This window comes from Heptranchias perlo, chromosome 17 (assembly GCF_035084215.1).
Source record: "Heptranchias perlo isolate sHepPer1 chromosome 17, sHepPer1.hap1, whole genome shotgun sequence".
Taxonomy (NCBI): domain Eukaryota; kingdom Metazoa; phylum Chordata; class Chondrichthyes; order Hexanchiformes; family Hexanchidae; genus Heptranchias; species Heptranchias perlo.
The window spans coordinates 15738092-15751613 of NC_090341.1; the positions used below are offsets into that span (position 1 = coordinate 15738092).

Genomic DNA, 13522 nt, shown 5'->3' on the forward strand with positions numbered 1-13522 from the left:
TAAAACATTGGTTGGGCCACAGCTTGAGTACTGCGTACAGTTCTGGTCACCACATTACAGGAAAGATGTGATTGCACTAGAGAGGATACAGAGGAGATTTACAAGGATGTTGCCAGGGTTGGAGAATTTTAGCTATGAGAAAAGATTGGATAGGCTGGGGTTGTTTTCTTTAGAACAAAGGAGGCTGATTTAATTGAGGTATATCAAATTATGACAGGACCAGATAGAGTGGATAGGGAGGACCTATTTCCCTTAGCAGAGGGGTCAGTGACCGGGGGCATGGATTTTAAGTAATTGGTAGAAGGATTGGAGGGGAACTGAGGAGAAATATTTTCACCCAGAGGGTGTTGGGGGTTTGGAACTCACTGCCTAAAAGGGTGGTAGAGGCAGAAACCCTCAACTCATTTAAAAAGTACTTGGATGTGCACTTGAAGTGCCGTAACCTACAGGGCTACAGACCAATTGCTGGAAAGTGGAATTAAGCTGGATCGTTCTTTTTCGGCCGGAACTGGCACGATGGGCCGAATGGCCTCCTTCTGTGCCGTAACATTCTGTGATTCTATGAACAAGTTGCTTGCCCAGAGACTGGATACCATAAATAATAATGTTTGTGGATTTCTTTCAGTACAGCTGAAAAAACATGGTTTTCTCAAGGTCAACTATATTAAAGGAATGGTTCTCTGCAAAAAAATTGCTCACTGTAGTGTCATGGAACCACCAGTTAATTGTAGATTTTGTTATTTTAGCAGGAAGACTGCAGTGTGCAGCTTTGCAACTAGTGCTGCAATTCAGATGACTGAATACTTTGTGAATGCAATTCAAATGTTATTTTTTAAAGCTTGAACTTAAGCAGAAAATTTGCTAATTACTGTAAAATTGTAATATTGCAATTCAAAAATGAAGTGAACTCAACAATTAGGTGGATGTAAAGATATTAATTATTCCCAAAAGCAACTGTATGAAGGTTGAGTCTTCACTGTCATTGAGCAATGTGTTTCACTGGCCCACTTCAGCCAACATGCTAAATTTACCCTGTGTATTGTATCATTTAATCTTCTGAAAAGTATATGAAATAAACATTAAACAGTGTTTAATACAGTAATGATAAGTCTAGATCAAGTCAATAATCACATAAACTGCACTGAGAAAAGGTTTTTGACCAATAATTGAGATCTTTTGAACGAGTGAAGGGGACCCATTAATGCATTTCTACCAATACAATGTTCCATTTCTTATGTTAACACCTTGTGTAAAAGATGGTCAGAAACCTTTTTAAAGTTCTAAAAAGATTTTTTTTTATTGAATTTAAATATACATACTAATACAAAGTTCCAATGATGATGCATATTCTGCAATATACTTGGTTTTGTGAGCTGACTTAGTCACACTGTGCCTTGAGTAGTGAAGAGCATGGTCAGGACTGTGAATTCTATTTTCATGAATTTGCACAAGTGTGTAATAATATTACTGAGAATTAAAAGTATAAAATTAATATGCTATATTGGTTACTACTAGTTTTGAACTAAAAGTCATACCAGTTATGGGCATTTGAAGAGTGTACATAATTTTTTAAGCATATCTTGCAATGTGCTGTAAAATAGGAACCAACCAGATTACTATGACGTGGTCTCCCATCCCATTGATCTTTTGAAGATCCAGCAGAAATTGAAGATGGAGGAATACGATGATGTCGATCAGTTAACTTCTGATTTTCAGCTTATGGTCAATAATGCAAAGGCCTACTATAAGGTAATGAGCTTTGAGACTAAACTGGTTTGTATATACGTCTTTTGCCAAGCTTTTGCAATGCCTTCAAATGCCTCCTTCATTGGCTTGGTGTCCATTTATTTTTGTTTATGCCTCTGTGAAGCATCTCAGGACATTTTTCTACATTAAAGGTGATGTATAAATGAAAGTTGTTGTTTTAAATGAGTGGTATATTATTTTATAATAAAAACAGAAAATTTTGGAGATATGCAGCAGATCCATCAGCATCTGAAAAGAGGACAGATTCTTGTTTGTGGTGTAGACCCTCCGTCAGAACGTTGAGCAGGGTCTTCAGCCAAAATCTCAATCTACCTTTTTCTCTTTTCAGTCGTTGGAATCCCTAGTATTTTCTGTTTTCATTTCAAGTTTCCAGCGTTTGAAGTTTATTCTCTATCTATAGAATTTTATCACTGAGCAATTTACCTATCATTTTGATTTATTACATGGTTAAAATTCTTTTTTTTAAAGTTGCCACCTCTTTCATAGAATTTTTAAAATCTAAAATTTTTGTTACGTGAAATACAATTAAAACATGTGAATGTTCTGTATGCTATCGCTGTTAAAAAGGACACGTCTGAAAATAAAACAAATGATGGTTGGATTTCGCAATGAGCTGAGGTGGAATGTTAGGTACAGATAGCTTCAAAAATATATTTTTAATCATATTTGGCCCTGGAGATGAGGACGCTGTAAACATGCTTAGAAGGCTGAGTTTCATGATCTTATATCACTGTATAACTAGAAACATGACTTCTGGTATATTTCTGGTCAATTCAACTTCCATGCTATTTGATGAATGCTTACGAAGTGGAACACATGTACATGGTTAAGATACTAGCTTAATATCTATGTTATGATACAAAAATAACTTTTGGTTGAGACGGTTTAACTCATATGAATTAGTGTTTGTTGATTTGACTGCACGCACCAATTACACATGTTTATGCAAATTATGATTAGAAAATATATAACTTATAGTGTTTGTGTGTTTAAAGCAAATTTTTTGATCACTTACAGGAAGATTCAGTTGAGTGCAAAGCTGCAGGTAAATTGTGGGATTTGTATACTAGAACAAGAAATGAATTTGTTCAAAGGGGAGATTATGAAGATGAAGATGAAGAGGATGATTATGATGGTCAAGACAATCCTGGTACAACTGGTGATGAGGAAGTAAGTGCAGCTTTAATTCTCCAGGGAAAGTTCACAACAATCTTATTTATAAGTATTCGGCTAGTATTTAGCATTTTCTAATTTCCCTACATTATTCCTTTAGGCAGGATATTTATTGATTGTTCAGATTTGTAATGTATCCAATTAATCAGATATCTAGTAACAAAATTCTAGTCTTCAGAGTCCCCTCCTCTCTACTATTGTCGTGTAGGCATAGGGGTATTTTGGTGGGAACTATTTATGCATTTCTTCTTCATATTACACAAAATTTTGGGTGTTGCCCCTTTAAGATTTAGAACATTGCTTTTAAATAAAATGTCAAATCAGAATTAAAATGTTAATTTTGCACTCTTGGTTGATGAGTAGAATCCATGTATTTCAAAATTAGACAAATGTGTAGAATTGATGGGATATGAAAGCTGTTGAGTATTGAATTTTATTATTTTTTTGTAGAGTACAACACATTATAATAATCTAAAGGAACAACTGGAGCACCTTTTTGAAGCTGTAGCCACTTATGTTGACCCAACAGGTCATCTCATCAGTGAGCTTTTTCAAAAATTGCCTTCTAGAGTGGTGAGTAAATCTGTTCACAAATAGTAAACTGATAAATTATAGTAATTCAGTTGTGGAAAAAAATTCTGCCTTTGAAAATGCATTATTGAATGTTTAAGCAGAAAAGAACAGGTATGGACAGATACTTTAACGAAAACCTCTCTTTTTGCAGCTGAAGTCTACTTTCTTCTCAGTAAAATTAAGTAAAACTGTGCAATGCCATGGTAGATTGACTATAGATCAAAAGTAGACTTCAGATGAAACCGGGTTGAAGGGTGTAGCACCACCACTGGCAGGAGGATGTATTTACAGTGCTACAAGTTTACATAAATATGAAAGTAGGAAATTATAATGGAAACATTGATAGGAAGTCCATGCAGGTGTAAGATTTTTAGTATACTATATAGATAGTTGTAAAAACTTATCTTTTGACATCTCTTTATCTTCCTGGTCTGTTTTCTCACACTTATTGCCATTATGTGCCCAGGCTTTTACTGTAAAATTGTATGGTTTTAAAATAATTCCAGTAGCTTGTTGAGAGGGTACTATAAATTGATCGTCATTGACTTTGTTGCATTTTGATAGAAGAAGCTAGTTCATTTACACAGTTTAATTGAGTTGACAGAATTTGTTATCCCTTATCATTTTTATAATCTTTCCTGTATCTTTTTATGCAATATAAAAATATACTTTGTTGACGTGTTTAGCCAAACTACTGTATCAGTAGTATTAAATATTATTATTTAAGCAGGCAATGATTTTAGATAAACAAATGTAGAGCTGCTGTATAAAAAGTTCATTCCATGGTATTCTTTAGGAGGAAATACATGCCTGTGCCTGGGGGTTTAGAAAAGTAGAATTTAATTTTCAAGCTTGAGATTTATAAATATATATATTTTAGGCCCTGCAAAGTTGGAATCTGAAAAAGTTGCTTTTGAGAAACCTCATCTCCAATTATAATTGATGGTTTATTAATTGCTCTAATCTTAAAGAACCTGGATTCAATAGACATTGTTAGAGATATTGGGCTCGATTTTAGGAGGGAGGTGGGTTGGCAGCGGGGGGTCGACTGGGCGCGTGGGTAACGCAACCAGTGAATTCAGGGTGCTCCGCACGCGATCGCAGCCTAATTGAAGCCACTTACCTTGGCTTCCGGGTTTCGCGCTGGAAAGCTGCGCAGCGGGCGGACTGCGCAGTCGCATCATAGGCTGTCAGCTGGAGAAGCCCCATTTAAAGAGGCAGTCCTCCACTGACTGATGCTGCAGAAAGGATCCAAAATTACAGCATGGAGCAGCCCAGGGGAAGGCTGGTTCCAGGTTTAATGATGCCTCACTCCAGGTCCTACTGGATGGGGTGAGGAGGAGGGGGAGGACAGAGATCTTCTCCCCGGAGGACGGGAGGAAGTGGCCTGCCTCTGCCACCACGAAGGCCTGGCTCAAGGTGGCAGAGGAGGTCACCAGCACCACTAACATATCACGCACCTGCATACAGTGCAGGAGGCGCTTCAATGACCTAAGTAGGTCAGCCGAAGTGAGTACACTTACTCATTCCCCTACACTCCGTCTGCCACATCACCGCCCCCACCCCACATCTCCTTCTGCACTGCCAACACTACTCTATCACATCACTCCTCACACCCACTCAAAGCTCATCCTCATCTTACCTGCACTTACTCACCTCGCCAGTACTCATCCCACCACTACCACTCAACCCAATCCTCATACAATCTCACGGCTCCGTCTCATACTCACCCTCTCATGCATCTCTTTCACGGTCAGCCTCACCCAACCTGCCACTACCTGTGCTGCAGCCACAGGACATGCATCACATATGTGTAGTAGGAAGCATAAGGCAAATGTGTCGTGAGCATGAAGGGGATGCACAAGGGTGTTTGAGGGTTTGTCATGGTTTTTACTTATATTTGATTTCTGATCAACTCACATTACATATTATATTGTCACCACTACTGCCACGTCTTTGCAAATCTTCTCTGGTTTGCGCAATAATGCCCTTTCCTGAGGATCACTATGATGACCCACACCTGATGCTACCCATTGTGTCACTGCAGACTGGGTGTAGGTGTATTTGCAGGGCTCTTTTGTGCAGACGACTGAGAGATGTCGGCGATGTCCCTGGTGGCACCCTGGAAGGATGCAGAGGAGAAGTTGTTGAGGGCAGTGGTGACTTTGACAGTGACAGGTAAGAAGATGGTGCTCGGGCCAGCCGGGAGCAGCTCGGCATGAAGGAGGCTGCAGATGTCCACGACTACATGTCGAGTGACTCTTAGCCTCCGTGTGGACTGCTGCTTAGAGAGGTCCAGGAAGCTGAGCCTCGGTCTGTGCACCCTGTGGCGAGGGTAGTGCCTTCTGCGATGCATCTCTCTCTGCGATTGCCCTCCCTCCTGCTGTGCAGGTGGATGTGTCACAGCACTGTGTTGTGGAGCTCCACGTGTCAGAGGTGGACGGCGAGGCTGGTGATGCTGTTCGTCCTCCGAGGAGGCCATGACTGCAGCTATGGCGACCCCCATCTAGAAGATGTACGTTTGAGGGGGTCCGCAAGGTAGGTAAATGTGTCTGCACACCGGGGTTGAGGCTGCAAGTTTGTGAATTTGATTGTTAGGAAGAGGGTGATGGAGGCCAAACTTTGTCCAAAGTGACAGAGTGGCCTCCTGCAATGAGTGAGGGTTTCCCCCACCTGTCAAATGGACCTTTGCAGCCGCCACAGGCTGGTGGCTGCAACACGTCCATTTCAACTGGGAGTGTTTCCCCCAGTACGGGAAACACGCTCAGTTGAGTTGAAAATCCCACCCCTCTTAAAATATCCTACAAATCAGGTCTGCAAACGACCTGAGCTATCTAATTAATTGGTTTAAGTGGGATCTCGCCGGCTTTAATTGCCGACGGGAGTCCCACATGCGGGGGCTGCGCATGCATCTAAGCGCGTCACTGGGGAACCCGGAAGTGGGCAGGTTGGAGCCAGGTTCCGGACCTGCCCCGGGAATCCCTGATTTTCGGAGCCCCCCCGCCATGAACCCGCCGGCTCGGACATCCGAAAATCGAGCCCATTCTATCACAAGTAGCAACACTGAGGTCCACTTTGAATCTGTTTGGTCAAAGCCTGTTTTGAAAAATTTGATAGATAAGTCAAAGTTTTAATATTTGAACTGTTATTTGCATTTGCAGCAATATCCTGACTACTATGAAATTATTAAGGAACCAGTAGACCTGAAGACAATTGCCCAAAGGATTCAGGTTTGACTATTCTGCAATTTTGTCTGTTATTTTCCCTTTTTTGACTTTTATTTTTCCTGCCACAACATTGCAGCTAAAATCACGAACTGTATGATGTGAGGAATTATGCTGTACCATTGATGCTGCAACTGACTGTTAAATGTGTAATTTTAACTTGTTTTGTACTGGAAAACACTTTAGATTACAATGAATGTTTACTCTTTTAAATATGAATATACCAATTTCTTTTGACAGAATGGTGTTTATAAGAGTGTCAATTTGATGGCGAGAGATATTGAGCTTTTAGTAAGGAACGCAAAAACCTACAATGAGCCAGGGTCACCGATCTTCAAGGTAAGATTGAAAAAAATTGAAGGGTGTGAGTTAGATTTTAGATCATGCCACCCTACAGCCAAAATTACAAAATAGCCAGACTTTTCAAACTGAACATGAAATCTTTTAATAAAATCATAAGATTTAAGTAACTATACTGCTAAAACATTGGATTCTTCTATTGTAGAGTATGACACAGATAAGATTCTTCTTTAATTCAGATGTAAAGGGCTGTACCAGACCGTGACATATCCAGGTCCACAGCTTGGGGGCTGGCATAGCGATAGTTTATTAATGTTGTTGATGGTGAAAATATCTTTTCCAATCCTATAGGATGCAAATACCATTAAGAAAATATTTAATCAGAAGAGAGCTGAACTTGAGCATAATTTGGAGCCTACTAAATCCAGTCTCCGAATCAGGTACACAGATTTTTGGTCTAGTATTATGGCTTTTGAAGACTGTGGTAGCCATTCCATACAATGTTTACAAATGATTGCGTTTTTTTTTTGGTATATTTTACTGTAAAATGTCTCTTATGCAAAATGTGACTTTTGGGAAAACATTTTTTAAAAATATGATTCATAGATGAAATAAAAGCCCTTATAATCTTTTCCTTACAAGCTGGGTGTTTATAATTTCTGGTTTGCGTTCAATCAAATTAACATCTTGTGTCTAACACACGTCTGTCACACTTCCGGCATCACACCTTCATAGAAGTTTACAACATGGAAACAGGCCCTTCGGCCCAACATGTCCATGTCGCCCAGTTTATACCACCAAGCTAGTCCCAATTGCCTGCACTTGGCCCATATCCCTCTATACCCATCTTACCCATGTAACTGTCCAAATGCTTTTTAAAAGACAAAATTGTACCCGCCTCTACTACTGCCTCTGGCAGCTCGTTCCAAACACTCACCACCCTTTGAGTGAAAAAATTGCCCCTCTGGACCCTTTTGTATCTCTCCCCTCTCACCTTAAATCTATGTCCCCTCGTTATAGACTTCCCTACCTTTGGGAAAAGATTTTGACTATCGACCTTATCTATGCCCCTCATTATTTTATAGACTTCTATAAGATCACCCCTAAACCTCCTACTCTCCAGGGAAAAAAGTCTCAGCCTATCCAACCTCTCCCTATAAGTCAAACCATCAAGTCCCGGTAGCATCCTAGTAAATCTTTTCTGCACTCTTTCTAGTTTAATAATATCCTTTCTATAGTAGGGTGACCAGAACTGTACACAGTATTCCAAGTGTGGCCTTACTAATGTCTTGTACAACTTCAACAAGACATCCCAACTCCTGTATTCAATGTTCTGACCAATGAAACCAAGCATGCTGAATGCCTTCTTCACCACCCTATCCACCTGTGACTCCACTTTCAAGGAGCTATGAACCTGTACTCCTAGATCTCTTTGTTCTATAACTCTCCCCAACGCCCTACCATTAACGGAGTAGGTCCTGGCCCGATTTGATCTACCAAAATGCATCACCTCACATTTATCTAAATTAAACTCCATCTGCCATTCATCGGCCCACTGGCCTAATTTATCAAGATCCCGTTGCAATCCTAGATAACCTTCTTCACTGTCCACAATGCCACCAATCTTGGTGTCATCTGCAAACTTACTAACCATGCCTCCTAAATTCTCATCCAAATCATTAATATAAATAACAAATAACAGCGGACCCAGCACCGATCCCTGAGGCACACCGCTGGTCACAGGCCTCCAGTTTGAAAAACAACCCTCTACAACCACCCTCTGTCTTCTGCCGTCAATCCAATTTTGTATCCAATTGGCTACCTCACCTTGTATCCCGTGAGATCTAACCTTATGTAACAACCTACCATGCGGTACCTTGTCAAAGGCTTTGCTAAAGTCCATGTAGACCATGTCGACTGCACAGCCCTCATCTATCTTCTTGGTTACCCCTTCAAAAAACTCAATCAAATTTGTGAGACATGATTTTCCTCTCACAAAACCATGCTGACTGTTCCTAATTAGTCCCTGCCTCTCCAAATGCCTGTAGATCCTGTCTCTCAGAATACCCTCTAACAACTTACCCACTACAGATGTCAGGCTCACCGGTCTGTAGTTCCCAGGCTTTTCCCTGCCGCCCTTCTTAAACAAAGGCACAACATTTACTACTTCAGGCACCTCACCTGTAGCTGTCGATGATTCAAATATCTCTGCTAGGGGACCCGCAATTTCCTCCCTAACCTCCCATAACGTCCTGGGATACATTTCATCAGGTCCCGGAGATTTATCTACCTTGATGCGCGTTAAGACTTCCAGCACCTCCCTCTCTGTAATATGCACACTCCTCAAGACATCACTATTTATTTCCCCAAGTTCCCTAACATCCATGCCTTTCTCAACCGTAAATACCGATGCGAAATATTCATTTAGGATCTCACCCATCTCTTGTGGTTCCGCACATAGATGACCTTGTTGATCCTTAAGTGGCCCTACTCTCTCCCTAGTTACTCTTTTGCCCTTTATGTATTTGTAGAAGCTCTTTGGATTCACCTTTGCCTTATCTGCCAAAGCAATCTCATATCCCCTTTTTGCCCTCCTGATTTCTCTCTTAACTCTACTCCGGCAATCTCTATACTCTTCAAGGGATCCACTTGATCCCAGCTGCCTATGCATGTCATATGCCTCCTTCTTCTTCTTTCTGACTAGGGCCTCAATCTCTCAAAGTCGGTGTCTCTGATTGGCTCATAAGACGGGAACAATTCACAACTGAACAGGTTGGGAACGTACCAATGAACAAGTAGCAATTGTATACAAAAAGTACCAATCAAGAATCAGCAAGCTGTTAACTAGTATAACTAGTAAGGAGGAGAAGAGGAAACCAATTAAATCACTCAAAATACTTCTTGAAAATCCTTTGGCCCCATCTTATTTTATCAGTAATGCAGAAACATGGATCAAAAAATAAAGTTTGCAACAAAACAGTATGAAAATTTACATAATTCACAACAAAATCATTATGCTTACCCATAAGCTGCCTTTTCTGTCTTTGACATCTCCAATACCGTTTCCCTTCAGAAGTCTGCCCATCAGGTATCTGGAACTTGAGGTCATAGGGCTGCCTGCAGCTATCACCGTGTCAGTTATTAACTACCCTAAGGAAGATGTTCAACCGAGTAATTGGTAGCAACACTCACAAAATACCATTGTCACTATGTACAGTAAAACTTCCAGAATGCAGATATGGCTACCTCCCCTCTGAGTCTAACAAACACCACCACATTTTGGAGAGTGGCAGAATGTCGCATAACATACCAGAATTAATGTTTATGATTGATAGTAAGACTGGCCATTCTAAGCGTCTTGGGACTTGTTTGTAAACCCCACCCACTCTTACGTGTCCAGCCACAGAAAAGGCTTGATGGTACTAAAACCCACGGAAGTCGTTATCTAAGGTAATTTTGATGGGGAAAAGCAATGTAACTAACTATAAACAAGGGCTTGTAATATATAATAAGCAATAATAATGTAAACATGTTATATAGTACTGGCCTTGCACTCTAACTGGTATCTGTTCTGACTTCAGCCTCAATTCCAGGTATTAGCAATGCTCCTGCTGCCTCAGCCCTAGACTTTGCCGTTGGCTAGTGATGGGAAACTAACCACGGTGCTTCAACTCCCACTTTGCCCAATTGTTCTGTTCCCTGGCCTGGTGTTGCATTTCCTGCCCCACTGCTCTGTTCCTCTCTCCTTGCTCCCGTTTCCCATCTGAGTGATCTGCTCCCCTGCCCATGTCCTGGACTACCAGTGAGCAATGCCACGGGAGATCTAATGTGTATAACTAAAACATGTATGATTAAGACATCAGCAAATAGAAAATTCTGAATTTCTAAAGGCTTTTTGAAATTCTGTCTTAATAGGAACCGACGGTCAGCTCAAGGAGATCGTTTGTCAGCCATTACCATGGCTTTGCAGTATGGATCTGAGAGTGAAGAGGAAAGTGGTTTAGGTGGTAAGGCACTATGACACTATGGGGGAAAAATTGGATAGGGGCCGTTTTTGGGCACAGGTAGCGTGATGTGCTATTACCCCACGCCCGATGGCCCCTGCACAGGCAGGATGCAAGTTTCAGCCCACCCCAGGACTTACCTGCAATCAGCGTTCCATTCCAGGCCTTGCACGTGGAATCAATGCAGTTTGCACTTTCCACCACCAGAGGGAGTGCAATCTCTTAAAGGGAGGATGTTTCTTAGAAATCTCTTAAAGGTAGCTGGTACCTGTTATTTGCTGAAAATAACAGTCTACTGTCTGCATAGAGTCTGAACAGAGATTAGACATTGCACACGAAAAACACAGATGCAGGTCCCATTCCAATGTTTACACACTGATGAGTTATGTTAAAACATTGAATAAAGGTTGCGCACTACTAAATCCTACATCCTCCAATCTGCACGCCAGACCTCACCAATCTGCCGATCTGAGTTGCTACCAGGCCTGCGAGAGTGCGTGCACCAAGGTTCTCTGCTGATGCACTAGAGACCTTGGTGCAAGAGGCGGTGGGGGGGTTGGGGGGGTGCGGTGGTAGGGGGGATGGGGGGTTTGGGGGTGGGGGGGGTAGGGGGGACGGGGGTGGGGTGGGGGCAGGGACTGTCGGGGGGGGGGAAACCAAGAGGCCCTCCAGACATATATCCTAGAGGCAGCGGGGGAATGAAGTCAATGCCAGGCACACAACATCATGAACATGGATGCAGTGCAGGAAGAAGTTCAATACTTTGACATGAGTGGACAAGGTGAGTGAGGTCAACTGTTAAGTGGTGTGTCCCACCAACTGCATCCCCCAATCCCCCACATACCAACAAACTCTTTCCTTCAGTATTCAACTCTTCCAACCAAATGCTTCCTCTCACCCTTACACATTACCACTGCTTCAAGCTGCCCACCCACAACTTACAGACCACACACACTGGCAGCTATTCAACCATGACAGGCACATCACCCAGACACACGTCCTGCTTTCCTGCAGGAGAAGGTGGCGCATATCAAGAGGCAGCAAGTGGCAGTGGCATTTAGCCCCTCGAGCCTGTTCCGCCATTCAGCGAGATCATGATTGATCTTTGACCTAACTCCATATACCCGCCTTAGCCCCTTATCCCTTAATACCTTTGATTAACAAAATTCTATCAATCTCAGATTTAACTTTCACAAGTGAACTAGCATCAACTGCCGTCTGCAGAAGAGCATTCCAAACGTCTCCCACCCTTTGCATATAGAAGCATTTTCTAACTTCACTTCTGCACGACCTGGCTCTAAATGTTAGGCTGTGTCCCCGCTTCCTAGTATTGAAGTATAGGAGACCTCCAAAAACAGTTACAAATGTATCGGCAGCCAGAAGCAATAATCCAGCAACTAACCTGTAAATCCTGCATGGTCCCTTTAAATAACGCTGGTGGGGGGTCCTCCAGGCACTCTAAGACACGTCCAGATGGTCAGGGTTAAGACTATGCGTTGAGTTGAGCCTTAAGTCCCAAAATGGTGTCTATCACTTTAAATCAGCGTTGCACACTGATTGAAGCCATTTTCTCCCTACTTTACATGATTCCAGAGTTCCGTTATCTGTGCCTGTGCTAAGCCCTATACCAAGATGGCATCTGGCAGACATCACGCTGGAAACGTGCGTGCGTGTCCAAGACACCATCTTGGATGGCGGAGAGGCCGCGTAGCGCCGAAACAACAGGCGCTAACGACCCAATTTAGCGCCCTATATTTGAATAAAGCTTTGTGAAAGTGGCTTTTTTAGCTTTTTCATACATCTGTTTTTTTGTTTCTACAGTGGTCACTCGTTATGAAGAGGGTGACTCTGAAGGAGAAAGCATTGGTTCATCTGTTGATGTTACTAGCCCTATTTACCAGCTGTTTGAAGTAGTTAGAAGTTACCGGAACAGTCAGGGACAACTTCTGGCTGAGCCTTTCTTTCGCTTGCCTTCCAAGAAAGATTATCCTGACTATTATCAACAAATCAAACAGCCCATGTCACTGCAATTAATTAGGTAAGAAATGTTATCCTTGCCATTTAAAAGAAACAGTCTGTAATCAGTATGATGCTTAAAATTTTGGATCAATGCAGAAGCATGTACATATCTACTTGGATGTGTCATGTTTCTTCCCAAATAGTGCTGCATCCTGTCTTTAGACCAAGCAAGGTTGATTATTCCTTTCTTGAAATGATTTGATTACAACTTTAAAAGGCTTAACTCAAGAAGATGCTTTTAAACACCTTCATAGAAGATATCTGTGGCTTGAAGCAGGGTGCTTAGTTTTCACATTTTGGAAGTTTGACATTTTGTGGTGCAAGAAGGAAATCACGTTCCAATGAAGGAGCTGATGTACACTGATGCAGTCAAAACTAAAATCTCCTCCGTTCAGCGTTACAACTGGGACAGTTTTTCACCAGCCCAGCCAGGTTTTGAAATTGTTGGCAATTGACTGTTTC

At 41.8% G+C, this 13522-nt stretch overlaps 1 protein-coding gene across 9 annotated transcripts in view; it reads left to right on the forward strand.

The window, feature by feature from the left end:
• Window positions 1–13522, forward strand: part of pbrm1 (polybromo 1) — a 65070-nt gene that overhangs the window by 8844 nt on the left and 42704 nt on the right. For 8 of the 9 annotated variants that reach the window (XM_067998601.1, XM_067998603.1, XM_067998604.1 and 5 more), the window contains 8 exons: window positions 1602–1749; window positions 2785–2937; window positions 3391–3513; window positions 6675–6743; window positions 6978–7076; window positions 7389–7477; window positions 10953–11044; window positions 12863–13079. In XM_067998601.1, the coding sequence (XP_067854702.1) occupies window positions 1602–1749; window positions 2785–2937; window positions 3391–3513; window positions 6675–6743; window positions 6978–7076; window positions 7389–7477; window positions 10953–11044; window positions 12863–13079 (990 nt within the window). The remainder of the gene's footprint in view (window positions 1–1601; window positions 1750–2784; window positions 2938–3390; window positions 3514–6674; window positions 6744–6977; window positions 7077–7388; window positions 7478–10952; window positions 11045–12862; window positions 13080–13522) is intronic. The other variant, XM_067998605.1, reaches the window with a different exon arrangement.